General features: G+C 42.6%; 1 protein-coding gene and 1 pseudogene across 1 annotated transcript in view; one reads left to right on the plus strand and one right to left on the minus strand.

Moving 5' to 3' along the window:
• ALKBH1 (alkB homolog 1, histone H2A dioxygenase) overlaps positions 1-20,267 on the minus strand; it is a 34,995-nt gene that overhangs the window by 11,213 nt on the left and 3,515 nt on the right. Inside the window, exons 2-3 of the mRNA XM_004055517.4 lie at positions 20,122-20,230; positions 10,490-10,652 (exon numbers count right to left, since the gene is read on the minus strand). Of these exons, the coding sequence (XP_004055565.1) occupies positions 10,490-10,652; positions 20,122-20,230 (272 nt within the window). The remainder of the gene's footprint in view (positions 1-10,489; positions 10,653-20,121; positions 20,231-20,267) is intronic.
• LOC109029523 (zinc finger MYND domain-containing protein 19-like) lies at positions 12,543-13,254 on the plus strand (annotated as a pseudogene).

The following is a 20,267-nucleotide window of genomic DNA, read 5'->3' on the forward strand; positions in this document are numbered from 1 at the left end:
ATACTTATGCTGCTGGTCCAGGAATTACACTTTGAAAACCACTATTCTAGCCCAAACTAAAAAACAAAACACAATACCTTCCGTTTCTTTCTAGCTCAATAACAGATTGTTTTATTCTTTTTCTTTTTTTTTTTTTAGACGGAGTTTTGCTTTTGTTGCCCAAGCTGGAGTGCAATGGTGCGATCTTGGCTCACTGCAACCTCTGCCTCCCAGGTTCATGTGATTCTCCTGCCTCAGCCTCCCAAGGAGCTTGGATTACAGGCATGCACCACCACGCCCGGCTAATTTTGTATTTTTAGTAGAGATGGGGTTTCACCATGTTGGCCAGGCTGGTTTCGAATTCTGGACCTCAGGTGATCCACCTGCCTCAGCCTCCTAACAGTCACAGCTTGCTGCAGGCTCAAGTAATCCTCCCCACCTCAGCCTCTTGAGTAGCTAGAACTACAGGTGTGTGCTACCATGCCTGGCTAATTTTTAATTTTTTTGTAGAGACGGGGTCTCTCTATGTTGCCCAGGTGGGTCTTGAACTTCTAGCTTCAATCAATCCTTCTGCGTTGGCCTCCCAAAGTATCGGTACTACAGACATGAGCCACCATGCCCAGCCTCATTTTATGAAGAATCCATACATTATATCAATGTTAGACTGATCTGAAACAATAAACGTAATAATGCAGCTTTGGAAATAATTCAAAAGGTGACAGTATTTTAGACATTTGATATGGCCGCAACAAACTGCTTTTCCACCAAAAGATTTAGTCTAATATTCAAGAAGAGAGAATACATTTTATAAACACAGGTTTATGTTATTAACAATAAAAATTATCGAAATTATAGTGACAGCATGAATAGAATCATCCTGTAATATACCTTTTCTAATTCAGTTCCTTTCCTAAGAAGCCAAAATAACATCTCTCACTGGGAGCGGTGGCTCACGCCTGCAATCCCAGCACTTTGGGAGGCTGAGATGGGCGGATCACTTAAGGCTAGGAGTTCAAGACCAGCCTGGCCAACAAGGTGGAACACTGTCTCTACTAAAAAACCAAAAACTAGCCAGGCATGCTGGTGGGTGCCTGTAATTCCAGCTACTCAGGAAGCTGAGGTATGAGAATCGCTTGAACCCAGAAGGTTGCAGTGGGCCAAGATCATGCCACTGCACTCCAGCCTGGGCGACAGAGTAAGACTCCGTCTTAAAAAAAAAAAAAAAAAAGGACTCTAACTGTATGATTAAAAGAAAGGCTTTGAGCTGGGCGTGGTGGCTCACGCTTGTAATCCTAGCACTTTGGGAGGCCGAGGTGGGCGGATTGCCTGAGCTCAGAAGTTGGAGAACCAGCCTGGGCAACATGGTGAAACCTCGTCTCTACTAAAAATACAAAAAATTAGCCAGGCATGGTGGTGCACGCCTGTAGTCCCAGCTACTCGGGAGGCTGAGGCAGGAGCCTGGGAGGAGAAGGCTGCAGTAGACCAAGATTGTGCCACTGCACTCCAGCCTTGGGCAATAGAGTGAGACCCTGTCTCGGGGGAAAAAAAAAGGCTTTGAGTTTTTGCGTTATATTATGGAGGATGACTGGTCCAGGGATGTAAAACAAGCCAGAGTTGAGTCTTACATTGAAAAGCATTAAGTTCAGTCCTCATAACAAAAAGAAAAATTGTGATCTTTGAGTGTCTATGCCATTTTGGGGGCAATGACATATATATTTTTGTAACGTATTAGACCCATGTAAGTGCATTAGACCCTCATTTTATATTCTCTTCTGAAAACCTGATTTCAATTCTTGCCTTTGTATTTTCTGAAAGGAAAGTAGCAACAACTCTTAATATCTGCCTTCAATATGTTGAGAGCAGGACTGGCCAGCACCAAACATTTCTTGTCTTAGTACTATTTAAGGACCCTTCTGCTTAATCATGGGCCTCCTGAGTAACAGAAATTCCAAGATTTGTTCTTGAACACTGTGAATAGTAAGACCAAAACCATTTAACATGCTTCCGGATCATTTTTAAGCATAAAATACTGAGAGAATCACTGAAGGGGGTGGGTTGTTCTCTTTTTAAACCTGACTTGTCCAAAAGGAGGTCAAGAAGGATCAGTACCAATACAACTCTCACCTTGAAGAATGCAGGAAATACGTTGGCACCTAATACATCTTTATCCAATTATCCAAGAGAATGTGTTCAAGCAAACATGACCCTAATTATTGGGTCTCACTAAAAAAGAAACATGCTATGCTCCCTGCTGCCTTCTCCAGGCACTAGCAGAAGGATGATGGATGGGTGGGCTGGCCACATTCTCCCCTGGTGAATGTGCTCATACAGCAGTTTGCTTGGTTTCTGTCATGGGTAAGTGCCTTATGTAAGCGTTGGCATTTCTCTTAGCAATCGTTTTTTTCTTTTTTGAGACAGAGTCTCGTTTTGTCACCAGGCTGGAGTGCACTGGCGTGATCTTGGCTCACTGCAACGTCTGCCTCCTGGGTTCAAGTGATTCTCCTGCCTCAGCCTCGCAAGTAGCTGGGACTACAAATGTGTGCCGCTATGCCCAGTTAATTTTTGTATTTTTAGTAGAGACGGGGTTTCACCACGTTGGCCAGGATGGTCTCGATTTCTTGACCTTGTGATCCACCCGCCTTTGCCTCCCAAAGTGCTGGGATTACAGGCGTAAGCCACTGCGCCTGGCCACCCCATTCTTTCAGTGTTTGAGTGCTTCCAGTTTTCTCTCTCCCTTCTCAACTTGACACTCCCAGTCACTCACTGTAAATGGACATCCAATGCCACCGTAACTGCTAACATCCTTTTGCTATCCTGCAAATATTCAGTCTTATCTAACCGTCTTCTGTTCTAAACCTTCACCATTCATCTCAAGTCCTTAGTTTTGTTCTTATTTCCTTCTATGTCAGTGAGAAAACAGAAGCCTGCTCAAATGATCCAGTGAACAATTTCAACTTTCCTCCCCCACACCACTAAACTTCTCTAAATTTTCACCTGATCCTCCTGGTTTCAGAAGTGGTCCTACTTCTTTCTTCCAAAGCTAATTCTCTACCTATACTATATCCTATTTCCCTGACACAGCCTCTGAGGCCTTTCTCCATTAATAGAATGTTTCTTCTCATACTTTCAAGTCCTCTTCTGAACTTGTTTTTTCCTCTTGGCCTTCAAACATGTTTAATACTCCTACGTACTTAAGAATAAACAACAAAAACATTTTCTTTGTCACTTATGCAAGCTCCCCTGCTTATATCTCACCTCCTTCTACCCCCTACCTATCTTTCCTTCCCTTTATAATTAAACTTCTAAAAAATTCAACATTTGCCTCCCTCACTCTCTCCCCTCACCATAATCTGACTTTTGTTTATACCACTACTGAATCTAGTTTCTTAGTTTTCATTACACCAATTAATTATCAAATCCTAGACCTATTTGACATGGCTGGCCCTTCTCTTCTTGAAACATTTTCCTGTCTTAGCCTCTAACAGCATTTCTTCTATTTTTCCTCATATCCTTCTGGCTGCTTGATGTCTTTTCCTGCTCTATCATCCTGTGCTGATGCTTCCTGGGGCCAACAGCCTTCTTTTCTATAGATGAGAAAGAAAAGTGAAAAGAAAAGAAGAAAGAAAACCACATCTATTTTCAGCGCTTCACTACGGCCTTTACGTGTAACTCCCTCATCTCATCTCTTTCTCTTCATGTCCCTCTCACCCTTACGTTACTCCTAAGCTCAGTTCTGTATTTCCAAAATCATGCTGGACATCTCCACCTGGATACCCTACAGGCATTTCAAAAAACAGTATGGCCCCAACTACACTAAGTATAGTCTCTGCTCATTCTTTTCTTCTTTCAATACTTATTTCCATTACAAGCCTCAGTATTACCCTCACTGCCATGTAGAAATCTGTAGATAATTGTTAACTTTCTTTTCTCTCACTTTTTATAATTGCTTGGTAACTAAGTTCTGTAGACAACATCTTTTTGAGGCCTTTATCATCTTTTGCATGGATTAAACTAAATTTCTTTATTTTTTTGAGACAGAGTCTCAATTGCTCTGCTTTTGCTCTGTCGCCAGGCTGGAGTGCAGTGGCGTGATCTCAGCTCACTGCAACCTCTCCTCCCAGGTTCAAGGGATTCTTCTGCCTCAGCCTCCTGAGTAGCTAGGACTAGAGGTGCGTGCTGCCATGTCCAGATAATTTTTGTAGTTTTAGTAGAGACAGAGTTTCACCATGTTGGCCAGGATGGTCTTAATCTCTTGACCTCGTGATCCGTCCACCTCAGCCTCCCAGAGTGCTGGGATTACAGGTGTGAGCCACCGCACCCAGCCTTTTTTTTTTTTTTTTTTTTGAGACAGAGTCTCATTCTGCTGCGCAGGCTGGAGTAGAGTGGTGCGATCTTGGCTCACTGCAACCTCCACCTGCCGGGTTCAAGCGATTCTCCCACGTTCAAGCAATTCTCTCACCTCAGCTTCCCTAGTAGCTGGGATTACAGGCGCCTGCCACCATGCCCAGCTATTTTTTGTATTTTTAGTAGAGACGGAGTTTCACCATGTTGGCCAGGCTGGTCTTGAACTCCCGACCTCAGGTGATCCCCCCACCTCGACCTCCCAAAGTGCTGGGATTATAGGCGTGAGCCATACGCCTGGCCTGAACTAAATTCTTAATTGTGCTTTTTGCAACCACTGCATTTTCAGTCAATTTCCTCCACTACCACAGAGTTATTTTTCTGAAGTGAAAAATCTGTTATTAATCCTGATAAATACCCACTGTTAATAGGACAAAGTCCACACTCTTAGATGGCATGCAGAGCCATTTATATTCTGGCTCTAACTAACCTTTCTAGTCTCATCTCCAAGCATTTCCCACAAGGTATGCTCTTCTCACGTTTTTCATGGCCGTGCCTCTGACTATACAGTTTTCTCTACTGAAATGCTCTACTCCACTCTCAGCCTAGCAGATTTTTCCAATTTGTTTTTTCATACAGTTTACACTCACTTCTTCTGGGAAGTCTTTCTCCCAGCCATTTCCTATATTGTGCCCCCAAAGCACCTTGCAACTTCTATTCAAGTATACATGCTTTGGTATTGTAAATTCCTTATTTAAGTACCTGGGTTCCTCCTTTAACAGTCCCTCCCTCACTGGCTTTTATTCTTCTTCATAGCTATCCTAGCATCACATATTTTCTAAGACACAAATGTACATTATTTAATAAATTAGTGAAAATAAGAAGAAAAGCCATATAGTCTCTAAATGATCCTTCTCAAATTTAGCATTGTTCTTATTGGATTAATAAAGAGGCAATATGAATTTAATTGAAATAATATTTAATGAGCACCTTCTAATATATACAAAGAACTGTGGTAAGAATCAAGGCTACAAAATTTTCAAGATGGGAGAGGAAGGCAATGGAAGGAGACTGGGGTAGATAACTCAATTCACTAGAATAAATGCTATACTAGCATTATAAACAGTCTTAAGTAGAAAGAGGAGAGGATTAATTCTGCTTCCACAATGAGGGTAACAGTGGGAAAAAAGCTTTCATATACATAAAAATAGAGTATTTCATAAGCTAATTTACAGAACAAATAAAGCTAAGTTGTTATTTGGCAACTATGTTGCACTTAATTAAAAAAATCAAGCAAAAAAATTTAGAAAACAAAAAATAGACAGAAAATTGTAGTTCTGGCTATTCAGGGGGCTGAGGTGGGACAACTGCTTGAGCCCAGAAGTTCAAGGCAGCCTGGGCAACATAGCAAGACACCATCTCTAAAAAAAAAGTGGCAATAAACAAACAAACCAAAGCAAGAAGATAAAGAATGAGGGGAAGTAGGAGATTCTTGTTGACTGAATGATAAGTGAAGACTTTCTTCTAAGATGATATTAGAACAAAGACTTACAAGAAGCAAGACACTGTTGATCTAAGGGAAGAGCTTCCTAGGTAGAACAGCCTGTACAAAAAAAAAATCTTGAGCATGCCTAATGTGTTTAAGGATAGCATTGGAGGTCAATGTGGCAGAAAAGAACAAATGAAAAGGAAATGAGGTAGGAATGGTAGGAAATGAGAGTAGAGAGGTAGCTGTGGGCCAGGACATCTCGGCCTTACAGCCATGGTTAAGAATTCTGGATTTTTTCTAAATGTGATGATGTTATGTAACAAAGAATTTGACTGGTCTTTGTCCCTGGCTCCTGGTAGGGAACTTCTAAACCCTTGAAATTTCCTGAGTGATAAAGTGTCACTGTTAATCAAGGTGGGCCCTTGGAACCACACCTGAGTTTGTACTACGAAGGGAGGCTGGTTAGGGGGCTACTGCAGTGCTCTAGATAAGAAATGATGGCAGCTTAGACCAAGGCAGTTGTGATGGAGATGGTGAGAAATGACTGAATTTATTCTGGCTTTGAAGTCTGGAATATATACTAGAGGGTTGCATTTAAAGTTTTTTTAATCCTTGCACAGCAGCTGCATTCTATGTCTGGGATACGTCACGTTAGATTTACCTGGTCTCCTGTTGATGAACTCTTAGGCTGTTTTGCATTTTTTTTTTCTGTTACAATGTCACAATGAAGATGTTTACACATAACTCTTTTTTTTTTTTTGAGACGGAGTTTCACTCTTGTTGCCCAGGCTGGAGTGCAATGGCGTGATCTCGGCTCACTGCAACCTCTGCCTCCCGGGTTCAAGTGATTCTCCGGCCTCTGCCTCCTGAGTAGCTGGGATTATAGGCATGCGCCACCATGCCCGGCTAATTTTGCATTTTTAGTAGAGACGGGGTTTCACCATGTTGGTCAGGCTGGCTCGAACTCCTGACCTCAGATGATCTGTCCAACTCGGCCTCCCAAAGTGCTGGGATTACAGGCATGAGCCACTGTGCCCGGCCTGCACATAACTCTTGTACACTTTTACAACAATCTCTAGCTACGCCATTCAATTTGAAAAAAAAGAACAGAATTGAGGTACTCTAATTTTTTGAACAGTCCTTAAGTTCAAGTATTTTTTTTTAAATAATTTTTGTTTTTGCTTAAGTTCAAGTATTTCTTCTTCATTTCCTATTTAAAGCTTTTTCTTCCCTGACCATAGAATTCTAGAAAATTAAAACCAAAAGGATCTTAGAGGTCCTTTACTTCAGTGGTTCTCAATGTCAGAGGATGTTATGATACCTAATCAAAATCTCCAGGGGAACTGTTTTGAACAACAGACTCTCTCCTGTTCTGAGAGACTCTGGCAAAGTTGGGAGAGCTGCCATGTACTGTCCACATGACCCTGACTGCCCATGATTCAATTACCTTGAATGGTTTATCCAGTCCAATACCTTCATTTCTTACATGAGGAAACTGAAGCACGTATCACATAGTGATACAATGAAAACTTGGCCTTAATCGATTTTCAGTGCTGCCAGTACAATGTCTTGAGCATACCAATTTCTTCCAACCCTTGACAACATAAGGTACGACCATCAAATTTTTTATTTTTGCTAATTTATTAGACCTAAAAAAAGGTATCTCACCACTGCTTACAGGATGATTTATTGCAGAGATCCATCTGAGCTATCTTAAAAGACAGCTGGGATTTCTGCAGAGTCATATATCAGAAGGAAAAAAAATTACTTGAAAACACAGGCTGGTTTAATAGCAGTAGGTTCTCTTGGACTAATTTTACTTAACCACCATCTTCCTTTCCCCTGCTCTCAGTTGTGAAGAAGACACTACTAAAAGCTCATGGACAGGATTTTCCTCACTGCTCCTGTTGATACCATAACCTACAGACCAAGGTTTAAAAAAAACCACTGAATTTTACTTCTCCTTTCCCCTTAAGAAAATCTTCTCTTTACTCTGTTAGGATCGGCATGACAGTTTCTGAAAACTACAAAATTAAGGCCATGTAACACCAAACGGGACACAAAGTTGGTAAAATGGTTTTAACAGGCACTTTAAAGGACTTCTCACGTATTATCTTTAATCCTCATACTATTCAATAAGGAAAGAACTGTTATGAACACAGAAAGGTGAAGCAACTTGCTCAAGGTTACACAGCTATTAAGTGGTGGAGGTGGGATCTGAACACAGTCAGTCTGACTCCAGAACTGGTGCTCTACATTAGTGGTTCCCAACCTTTTTGGCACTGGGGACCAGTTTCATGGAAGAGAATTTGTCCATGGATGGAGTGGGGATGGGGGGTGGTTTGGGGATGAAAACTGTTCCATCTCAGATAAACAGGCATTAGATTCTCAATAAGGAGTGCGCAACCTAGATCCCTTGCATGTACAGTTCACAACAGGGTTCGCGTTCCTATGAGAATCTAATGCTGCTGCTGATCTGACAGGGGGCGAAGCTCAGGTGGTAATGCTTGGGTCTGCGGCCCAGTGGTTGGGGACCCCCCTGCTCTACACATCACTAAAACCTTTACCATCTGGCCCAAATCCACCTCTCCTCCTTCATGTTTTACCAATTCCACCTACTCATGGTTTCCAGGAAGCATTTTCTATAATCTACCTCCAGCCTAGCTACTTAAGTGACCATTCCCATTATATCTTATAATGTCTATCCCTGCATCTACCAAATTGTATTTAATTAATTAATTAATTAATTAATTTATTTATTTTTAGAGACAGTCTCTCCTCAGCCTGCCGAGTAGCTAGGACTACAGGCACACACCACTATGCCCAGCTAATTAAAAAAAATTTTTTTGGGGCCGGGAAGTGCCTTACACCTGTAATCCCAGCACTTTGGGAGGCCGAGGTGGGCAGATCACCTGAGGTCGGGAGTTCGAGACCAGCCTGACCAACATGGAGAAACCCCTACCTCTACTAAAAATACAAAATTAGCCGGGTGTGGTGGCGCTTGCCTGTAATCCCAGCTACTCTGGAGGCTGAGGCAGGAGAATTGCTTGAACCCGGGAGGTGGAGGTTGCAGTGGGCCAAGATCATGCCATTGCACTCCAGCCTGGGCAACAAGAGCGAAACTCCGTCTCAAAAAAAAAAAAAAAAAAAAAAAAAAAAAGAAAAAATTTTTTTTCATAGAGATGGAGTCTTGCTATGTTGCCCAGGCTGGTAACTCCAGGCCTCAAGTGTTCTTCTCACCTTGGCCTCCCAAAGTGTTGAGATTACAGGCATGAGCCACCAAGCCCAGACCCAAATTGTATCTAATTATCTGTTTGTATGTTTTTGAACATAACTAAAGTACAAATTTCTTGAAGACAGGAACTGTTTTTTATCTGCCTTTGAATCTCTAACACTAAAGCACAGTGTCTGACACATAGCAGAAACTCAATAGATAACGACTGAATAAACATAAGAAAGTACACATCCTATGCTCTTGTCTCGCAGGACGATTTATTCTGTCTTAAATATTGTATCTTTGCTCAGGCTGCTTTCTCTACTCAGTAGAGACTTTTTACTTTTCTGACTGGTAAACCCCTACTCATTTTTGAAGATTAGTTCAAATGGACAGTGAAAGGAGGATAACCCAATCAAAAAATCATTTTTTCAGGCCGGGCTTGGTGGCTCACGCCTGTAGTCTCAGCACTTTGGGAATCTGAGGCAGGGGGATCACTTGAGGTCTGGAATTGAGACCAGCCTGGCCAACATGGTGAAACCCCATCTCTACTAAAAATACAAAAATTGGTGGGGCGTGGTGGTGGATGCCTGTAATCCCAGCTACTCAGGAGACTGAGGCAGGAGAATCGTTTTAATCCAGGAGGCAGAGGTTGCAGTGAGCTGAGATCGTGCCACTGCACTCCAGCCTGGGTGACAGAGTGAGACTCTATCTCAAAAAACAAAAAACAAACAAACAAAAAATCATTTTTTCTTCGTTCACACTTCTACCCTGCCTGGAATAATTATTTCCTCCTCTATGCTCCCACAGTATTTTTCTAAATCCCATCATAACACTTTCTGAGCTCTACAGTAATTATTCTCATAGGTAATGCATTCTTGCCAGACACTATGCACTGCTGAGTGCAGGGAGGGTGCCTTTATCTTTCTGTGTCCAGTGCCTAGCATCATGCCTGACACACTACTGACCCTCATTAAGTATTTGTGGAATGAATGAATGAATGTTGAAGCATGAAGGTGAAAATATTAGTTATTCTCATGAGGAACAACTGACCTATCATAAAACGGCTAGTACCACTGAATCCATCTAGGAGGGTAGAAGCAAAGAGCTTTCGATGTTACCTTTCCTAGGATACCAAAAGCCTTCAAAGGAACTCACTTTAAGTAGAAAAAAATGGCTGAAGCTAATGGAAATGGATCATGTGATGATTAATGAGGATGAACTCAATTATCTAAGCTATGATAAGCAAGTCTTTAAAATGGATCTCAATTTACTATAACTGTCAAAGCATCTGTCCAAATGTTCCTGGGGAAAGAATACAACTGTGCTGTTTTTGCTTGGAAACAATGAAGGGAAAAAAAAACCCAGCCAGTCACTTTTACTGCATTGTTATAGAACAGTTCCTTCAAAGACCTGTGATGATCTGAGCTGAGTATTAACACTTCATTCTGATTGACAAGACTTACCTCAGGAACTCTTTGCTCTGTTCCCACAGATCTTGGGTCTCTTCTTTAGACATGTGTTTGTCCAGGTTACATACATTAGGTTTCTGGGAATATAACTTAAGGCACTGTTTCACCCAGTGCCACTGGTAACCTGGGAGGAAGGGGTTTGGGATAAAAATAAACCCTATACAAAAGATGGGTGGGAAAAAAAGAAGAGAGGGAAATTCTCCATCAGTTATTCAAATAATTTTGACATCTTTATACTCACTATTTTGTTATTTACTCCCCATATTTTTTGGTCATGCTTCAAGTTAATGAACAGGTAGGTTTTGATGAACATTAGACATCTACCCCTATGCAAATGTGTCTGGCTTTCTGGGTATTCTCAAGAGAAATAAATATTCCACAACAACTGTTATCCCAAAGCAAACTTTAGAATTGGAAGTGGTAAAAGTATACCTCTAATTTTTATCAGGTCTTGACACTTAGAGTCATCCGAGACTTCTTTACCTCCCTATTTCATTTATTACAGGCATGATTACACGAAATCTTATAATGAATTTTAGCTAAAACATAGATTTGAAAGTCATCGTCTAATGAATGGCGTGCTCATTATTGGTCTATTTTCTCTCAGTTTCAAATCCACTCTTCTATACTTAGCTTCATAATATGGGGCTGAGACCCTGCCAACTACATTTCTTATTTGCCAGCTGGCTGTCTGCTAACCTGTGCCTATAAGGGTCACTAATGGAAGACTGGAGGGCGGAAGTTGGTTCTAATGTAGCTTTTCCACATCACTAGAATCAGCCTCATTATGTCCTCTCCTCAGAAGTCTAAGCCCCAGTTCCATGTAGTCCCTTTTCCAAGCTTCTCAATGTAGTAATCCCAAGCTCTTTTGTTGTTCTTCTCAGCTGCAGGGGTGACAGTTGCTTCCTGCAGTTACTGTCTCTGTAATATCTCAGTGTTTGCAAATTCCTGCAGTTAGTGTCTCTGTATTATCTCAGTGTTTGTAAACAACTACAGCACGTGTGTTAAAGATCTTTGTGACCTTGACAGCAACCTAACCTCATTTTTCTCTGTAAAAGATTAATAAATAGGCCGGGCGTGGTGGCTTTCGCCTGTAATCCCAGCACTTTGGGAGGCTGAGGTGGGCGGATCACATGAGGTCAGGAGTTTGAGACCAGCCTCGCCAACATGGTGAAACCGTCTGTACTAAAATACAAAAATTAGTTGGGCGTGGTGGCACGCACCTGTAATCTCAGCTACTCAGGAGGCTGAGGCAGGAGAATCACTTGAACCCAGAAGGTGGAGGTTGTAGTGAGCCAAGATCACGTCACTGCACTCCAGCCTGGGCGACAGAGCCAGACTCTGTCTCAAAAACAAAAGATAAATAATAATATTTAACTGGAATCCTACGCATGGTAAAGATTCATTCATTCATCAAACACACAATATGTGCCAGGCACTTTCTTTCTTTCTTTTTTTGAGATGGGGGTCTCTCTCATCCTGTTGCCCAGGCTGGAGAACAGTGGTGTGATCTTGCTCCTCTGCAACCTCCGCCTCCCGGGTTCAAGTGATTCTCCTGCCTCAGTCTCCCAAGTAGCTGTGATTACAGGTGCCTGCCACTGTACCCAGCTAATTTTTTTTATTTTCAGTAGAGACGGGGTTTCACCATATTGGCCAGGCTGGTCTGTACTAGGCACTTTCTTAAGAATTAGAGGTCAGTGCCTGGGAGGTCTGGCATGAACAAGGTGAGCCGGGCCTGGTCTTGTCCTACCTGGGGCCTGCCTGGCCTGACCCTAGCCCTGGCCTTGCCCCAGCACCCCTGTCTCCCATGGGAGTGGCACTGCTGGCTGAGCGCATAGGCCTGGCCGTGACTGACTTCAAATTGGACATCACATGGCTCAGCTCATTGGCTGTGAGGGAGCTACCTGTGTAGCTGTACTAGCCAGGGACCTTACCCTCATGAGAGCTCTGTTCCTGTCACCAGTGGCTGTAGCTTCTGGTAGGAGAGAGTAGTATAGGCAGTATGCAGTCAGATAATGACCAAATACACTGATAGATGCGCAAAGATATCCTGCTGGTGGAGAGATACTCCTCTGAGGTCCAAATGGAAGTAGATGCAGATAGAAATGGTACTAAGATATTCAGGTACGCTTTCGACAAGCACTGAGGAAGAGGATTGGGAAGACTCCTTCATGAGTTGCTGTGGGAGCACAGAAGAGGCATGACCCCTGGGTTCCAGGTGGTACATCTCAATGCCCTGACTGAGACAATTGCCTGGACAACCTGTAGCTGGTGCTGTGGGGCTGGTGGCCCAAAGCCAAAGAGACCTCCAGAAGAGGTAGCAAAGCTTGTACTGGCTTGCAATTCAGCAGCTTCCCATGGACCCCAAAGAAGAGCAGTGACCTGTCCTAACTGTGACCTGGTACTATAACACCAATGGAGACGTGGTGGAAGAGTTGAATTCTTACACCTACTACAGTAGCATTACCCTTCCTGCACAGTGATTGAGAAGTAGCTCCAGGAGTTCAAAATCTGTGGGTGCTGCCAGGTGGCCCAGTACTGAGGCTCTGAGTGCCAGCAGGAGCGGGCTGGCCACCATGAAGCACTGTCAGGAGAGGAAGCACCCCTTCCAGCATGACCTCAGCTGGAGCAATGACGGGCAATGGAGCTGCACATGCTCGCAGTCCCTGGGCTCTACCTTGGACACACCAGACAGACTGGTGGTTGAACTTGGAGGTGTTGAAAAAGCCAGCTGTGGGCCCAGAACAGCCACCAAGTGACTCTCGATGTCACTGGAAGTCTGTATGAAGATAGCGTCCCCTCCAGTCTTAATCTCCAGCAAAGACAACCGGGAGACTCTGGCCAGGATGTTTCTCATTATTTATACGTTAATAGGTTTGTAAATTCATGTGCAGGTTTTTTGGGAGGAGGCACTGAGTGGGGTAGAAATTACAAATAAAATCATTTGCTGTAATAAAAAAAAAAAAAAAAAAAGAATTAGAAGCCGGACATGGTGGCTTGGCCGATGCCTGTAATCCTAGCACTTGAAAGGCCAAGGCAGGCAGATCACTTGAGCTCAGGAATTCGAGACCAGCCTGGGCAGCATGGTGAAACCCTGTCTCTACAAAAAATACAAAAATTAGCCAGGCGTGGTGGCATACACAGGTAGTCCCAGCTATTTGGGAGGCTAAGGTGGGAGGATCGCTTGAACCCAGGAGGCACAGGTTGCAGTGAGCCAAGACTGCACCACTGTACTCCAGCCTGGGTGACAAAAACAGACTGCCTCAAAAGAAAAAAAAAGAATTAGAGATAAAGTGATAAAAAACCTTGTCTGGAGAGGGGGCAATAAAGACAAGTTAAACTCCTTTTTGTAAGACCAGCTATGAAAGAAAATAAAAGCTTAGGCACAGTCATAGAAAAATAGAGTTAAGACGGTAGTTTTTGGTTTTTAAGGACTGGCAAGACCTAAGTATGCTTACAGATTGTGAAGAAAGAGCCAACAGGGAAGAGCCACTTGGAAACAGAAGAGAGGAAAGAAATAGAGCAAGGTCTTGAAAGCTGGAAGAGGTTTAAGAAGGTGAGATGGATCAAGAGGGTAGAGAGACTGGCTTTGAACTAAAGGAACTCCTCCTCTACGACTGGATGGTGGAAATGAGAACATTTGCTTATAAGTGTTGGGGGCATTGAAGGCTCAAAGGGTTTGTGCCTGAGGGACTCAGTTTTCCCAATAAGATAAATAGCAAGGTCATCTCAACAAAAGTGAGCATGGTTGGACAGGTCCTGAGGAACAAGAAGGAATCCAAGCAATGATATAAAAGCCAAGCATCATATATTAGTGTAATGTTCCCCTTGCAAAAGGATTTTAAAAACAGATGAACAGACTAAAGCTTAAGGATTTCTGAATTAAATGCTGGCAATAATTTGAAAGTCTTCTTCAGTTCCTGGTTGAACTCCAGATCTAGTCTAGACCAGAGGTCAGCAAATGTTTTCTGTCAAGAACTAGATAGTAAAGACTAGGCTTTGACAGTTATTTGGTCTCTTTATTTTTATTTTTTTGAGACAGAGTCTTGCTCTGTCACCCAGGCACAACCTTGGCTCACTGCCACCTCCACCTCCCTGGTTCAAGCGATTCTTCTGCCTCAGCCTCCTGAGTAGATGAGATTACAGGCTTGGACTACCATGCCTGGCTAATTTTTGTATTTTAATTTATTTTCTATTTTTATTTTTTAGTAGAGACGGCATTTTGCCATGTTGGCCAGGCTGGTCTCGAACTCCTGGCCTCAACTGATCTGCCCGCCTCGGCCTCCCAAAGTGCTAGGATTACAGGCCTGAGCCACTGCGCTTGCCCTTATTTGGTCTCTTTAGCACTCAATTCTGTCACTGTAGCCAGAAAGTAGCCATACATAGTAAGTAAACAAAAAGGTGTGGCTGTATTCCAATAAAATGTATTTACAATAAAACTGCAGTTTGCCAAGTCCTGGCATAGACTATTAGCAATAACGACACATTTTGTGGAAATATCCTTAGGGAGAATTACTATGGAAAGCAGACAGTAAAGACACTGAGCCGAGAGCCTAAAACAGAAACAACTTTGTTATTACTTAACTACTTTTCCTCTTTTCTCTTTGGCATATAATTTAGTCATAAATTAATAGAATAATGATAAAGTTTAATAACAGCAATTAACAATAAGTAAGTTTATTCCTAAGTCATTAATTATAGTAGCTGCTAAAAATAACTAGATGCCTACAAGTGTCAGACACTGTGCCAGCAACCTTATGCTATCTCATTAATCTTCAGTAACTCTATGAGGAAGTTATTAATCCAGTTTTGCAGATAAGAGAACAGAATTTCAGAGGGGTAACATGGCTTCACTGATTCATCCCTCTCTCCTGGCCCATCACAAGGCTAGCACACATTTGGGATAAGACAAACAAACAATCTGGGATACGACAAACAGAGTTGGATTTGTGGCCATGGAACAAGCAAAACCAGTAAGCCCACATAAGCAACAAACCTATGCTCTTTGCGTTATAAATATTAGGTTCTGGCTGGGCGCGGTGGCTCATGCCTGTAATCCCAGCACTTTGGGAGGCAAGGAGGGCGGATCACGAGGTCAGGAGATCAAGACCATCCTGGCTAACACAATGAAACCCCGTCTCTACTAAAAAATACAAAAAATTAGCCGGGCGTCGTGGCGGGCGCCTGTAGTCTCAGCTGCTTGGGAGGCTGAGGCAGGAGAATGGCGTGAACCCGGGAGGTGGAGCTTGTAGTGAGCAGAGATCGCGCCACTGCACTCCAGCCTGGGCGACAAGCAAGACTCCGTCTCAAAAAATAAATAAATAAATAAAAATAAATAAATAAATACTAGGCTCTAACCAAACAAATCTCTGAACAATATCATCAATGGTCCACTATCAGAATTTCAAAGAGATTTAAAACCACATATGGTTCAGCTGAAAGGAAGTTATGCCATTGTAGAAATACACAGGAAATAACCTGAAGATTCCTCTACTGTACTAAATCTTACTAAAAGCACTTAAAATTCTATGTCTAGATTCTTGCAGATATAGAAAAAAACTAGACAGCTTAGAGATATTCAATGTGGACAGGTTCCTCATTGCAGTTGATTAATCCTGTTCCACCATTTAATATTATCAATAGCATACACTCCAAACTAAACCTAATGACCAAAGTCAATGAGCTTTTGGCATCAAGGAAACCTCATACAAAGATTTTTACCAGTAATCTGATTTTTCATATGTCTTCTAAAGTAGCTCCAAAATACATTTGGATTTTATGTTTCATTTATCAGTAAAATTCTCCAAATAGTTTGGGAGAATGATACGATCATCAATATTATGGAAAAAGATAGGAAACCCCCCGACAACCTACCACCTGCTATCACCACAATTTCACGAAATAAAGAATATTATAATATTCCCAAACATATTAGACTAAAGGAATAATACTTCTGGTTTAGTCCAAGCTTGAATGGTGACAGGAAATTTAACATCTCTTCAGGCAGTCCATTTTAGACAACTGTTGTCTTCTTTTTAGTGGGTTAAAATCTGCCTCCTAGCCAGGCACAGTGGTTCAGGTCTGTAATCCCAGCACCCTGGGAGGCCGAGGCAGGGGGATCACTTGAGTCCAGGAGTTCCAGACTAGCCTGAGCAACATAGTGGGACCCCATCTCTACAAAAAATAAAAAAAAAAAAAATTAGCTGGACACGGTGGTGCAAGCCAATGGTCCCAGCTACTAGGCAGGCTGAGGTGGGAGGAACCTTTAAGCCTGGGAGGTCAGGGCTGCAGTAAAGCGTGATTGTGCTACTGCACCCCACTGGGTGACAGAATGAGACCCTGTCTCAAGAAAACAAACAAAACCAAACTCTGCCTATCTTGCATCTACATGTTCTCCAGATTAAAAAAAAAATCTGCCTCTCTATAATTTTCAGTCATTGGTCTTGGGTTCTGACACCTAGAGCAACCCCAAATCATTTTTAAGTGCTTGATAAATGCACTGATCTAAGCAGTTAACATATACATTAACATTTAATCCTCAAAAGAACCTTATGAAGTAGGTACTATTTTTATATACATTTTACATATGATGAAACTGAGGGCAAGAGAATTTAAAAACTTGCCCAAAGTCTTACAGTTAGTAGATGGCAGAGCCAGGATATGAACCCAGGTAACCTGGCACCAGAACCTATGCCTTAACCACTGGTGTGCACTGCTTCCCACCACTTCTTGTGCAGGACAATTTTTCAATGTTTAATGCTGTCATGTTCCCCCATAAGTCTTTTCTTCCCTAGATTCTGTTTCTGGTTTCCAGGCCTATTATCCTCTTGTTCAAGAGGATGTGTCCTCACACAAGTGTGAGGACAGGTTGTAGTATACTCAGCTTCCTTCAGATTAAGTCAGATCCAGAAGTAAACACAATCCTTTTGATCAACTCAGAGTAAGAAGAGACTGTTCTCTCCTGTATTTTGGACATTATATTTCTATTAAATACAGCTTATAGGGGAAAGTAAGTAAAAAATAAATAAATAAAATAAACATAGCTTATAATGGCAAGAGAGACAGAATAAACTCTCCAAGGATATAATGAGACACCCACCCAAAAGATGTGGCTTAATTAAGCAGTAAATCCTAGAAAGCCTCAGAAAGCAAATACAGCAGTTTAGACAATTTAAAACTCAAGTGGGGTTAAGTTTGTGGCATGAACAATCTGTTAAGGGGAGAAAGCCTAGAGCAACAGAGAATCATGGCCTTAAAAATAGGTACTAGAGGCCGGGCGTGGTGGCTCACGCCTGTAATCCCAGCACTCTGGGAGGTCAAGGCAGGTGGATCACCTGAGGTCAGGAGTTCAAGACCAGCCTGACCAACATGGTGAAACCCCATCTCTACTAAAAACACAAAAAAGTTAGCTGGGCGTGGTGGCGGGTGCCTGTAGTCCCAGCTACTTGGGAGGCTGAGAGAGGAGAATTGCTTGAACCTGGGAGGCAGAGGCTGCAGTGAGCCGAGATCACACCACTGCACTCCAGCCTAGGCGACAGAGCAAGACTCTGTCTCAAAATAAATAAATAAATAAAAATAAGTGCTAGAGTTGAAAGGTGAAGAGCGGCCTCCAAGAACAAGACTATTGGTGATGCATGCTCTACATTTACCCAAACTCAGGAGGAGCCAGGCTGTTATATCTTCCCAAGCTATTAACAAGTATTTCGGTGGTCATAACATATTAAGAGCTGTACCATAGAGTCCTGGCCATTGGCACAATGAAAACTAACATTTCTTTTTAAAGATTTCTCTTACTTTTAACCCATATTTGAAATCACAAGTGCAATGTTAACTTTTACAATGGCCCCAGGAGCCTAGAAAAAAGGTTAATAACACTACCTATTCTTCATTATTTTCTTAATTTCATTCTCTGTAAAACCAGCTACCTAACATTACTAAATTTAAAATTGCAGACGAATCTATTCTGCAAAATGAGATGGGTCTCATTTTGTCACCCAGGCTGGAGTGCAGTGGCACAATCTCGGCTCACTGCACCCCAAGCAATCCTCCTACCTCAGTCTCCTGAGTAGCTGAGACTACAGAGGCATGCCACCACACTTGGCTAATTAAAAACATTTTTTTTGGCCAGGTGAGGTGTCTCACGCCTGTAATCCTAGCACTCTGGGAGACCGAGGCGGGTGGATCACTTGATGTCAGGAGTTCGAAACCAGCTTGGCCAACATGAAACCCTGTCTCTACTAAAAACACAAAAATTAGCTGGGCGTGGTGGCATATACCTGTAGTCTCAGCTACTCGGGAGGCAGAAGAATCACTTGAACCTGGCAGGCGGAGGTTGCAGTGAGCTGAGATTGTGCCACTGTACTCCAGCCTGGGCGACAGAGTGAGACTGTCTGGGAAAAAAAAATTTTGTTTTGTAGAGACAGGGTCTTACTATGTTACCCGGGCTGGTTGCAAATTCCTGGGCTCAAATGATCCTCCCACCTTGGCCTTCTAAAGTGTTGGGATTATAGGTGTGAGACACCTCGCCTGGTCCCTATTAGGACTTTCTTTATTTTTTTTTTTTTGAGACAGAGTCTTGCTCTATTGCCCAGGCTGGAGTGCAGTGGCACAATCTCGGCTCAACAAGCTCTGCCTCCCGGGATCATGCCATTCTCCCACCTCAGCCTGCTGAGTAGCTGGGACTACAGGGGCCTGCCACCATGCCCGGCTAATTTTGTTTTTGTATTTTCAGTAGAGATGGGGTTTCACCTTGTTAGCCAGGATGGTCTCAATCTCCTGACCTCGTGATCCGCCCACCTCGGCCTCCCAAAGTGTTGGGATTACAGGCGTGAGCTACTGCGTCCAGCTTTTTTTTTTTTTTTTTTTTTTTTGAGACAGAGTTTCCCCCTTATTGCCTAGGCTGGAGTGCAATGGCGCGATCTTGGCTCACTGAAACCTCCACCTCCTGGGTTCAAGCGATTCTCCTGTCTCAGCCTCCCAAGTAGCTGGGATTACAGGCACGCACCACCATGCCCAGCTAATTTTTGTATTTTTAGTAGAGACGGGATTTCACCATGTTGGCCAGGCTCGTCTTGACCTCCTGACCTCAGGTGATCCACCCACCTTGGCATCTCAAAGTTCTGGGATTACAGGCATGAGTCACCACACTTGGCGAGGACTTTTGATGTCATTAATTGTAATTCTTTATTAAATATGTTCAGCCTTGATAGCAACAAGTTTTAAGTTGTTATGCCATTTGAGAATGTGACTAGAGGGACAATTATGAATTATTCATAACTATTATATGACATTTATTACAATGATAATGATAAATTATTCTTCACAGCACTTCTGCCAAATCAGATGTTCAGAGTTGTGGCAGGGAGCCCAGAGGCAATGTCCTTATTTTTTCAATGGTCATGCCACTTTCAGCCACATTTGCAGGCACTGCTGACTCCTGTTCTATCCTTTCAAAACGGATGTCTTAGACAAGGTACAGTCTAGAATGGGTTTGGAAATGAAACATTTATCTGTTTATTATGTGTATCCTTTGTCTATTTACTTGCTCACACACAGTACCTTCTTTGAAGACATGAAGACATAAATGACTGAGTGATATTGCCTTTTCTGAGGTCAGTTACACTCACCAGGATAGCCTTTGAGTCCATAGGCTTGCCACTTGCTGACGGGCTGAAGACCTGCTCTATATGCATTCTGCTCACTGACAGAAGACACATTTAGCTGAGATTTGATCACCTTGCAGGAAGGAAACAGAAGTTAAAGGACTAAATCT

Source organism: Gorilla gorilla, chromosome 15 (genome assembly GCF_029281585.2).
Source record: "Gorilla gorilla gorilla isolate KB3781 chromosome 15, NHGRI_mGorGor1-v2.1_pri, whole genome shotgun sequence".
Taxonomy (NCBI): Eukaryota; Metazoa; Chordata; class Mammalia; order Primates; family Hominidae; genus Gorilla; species Gorilla gorilla.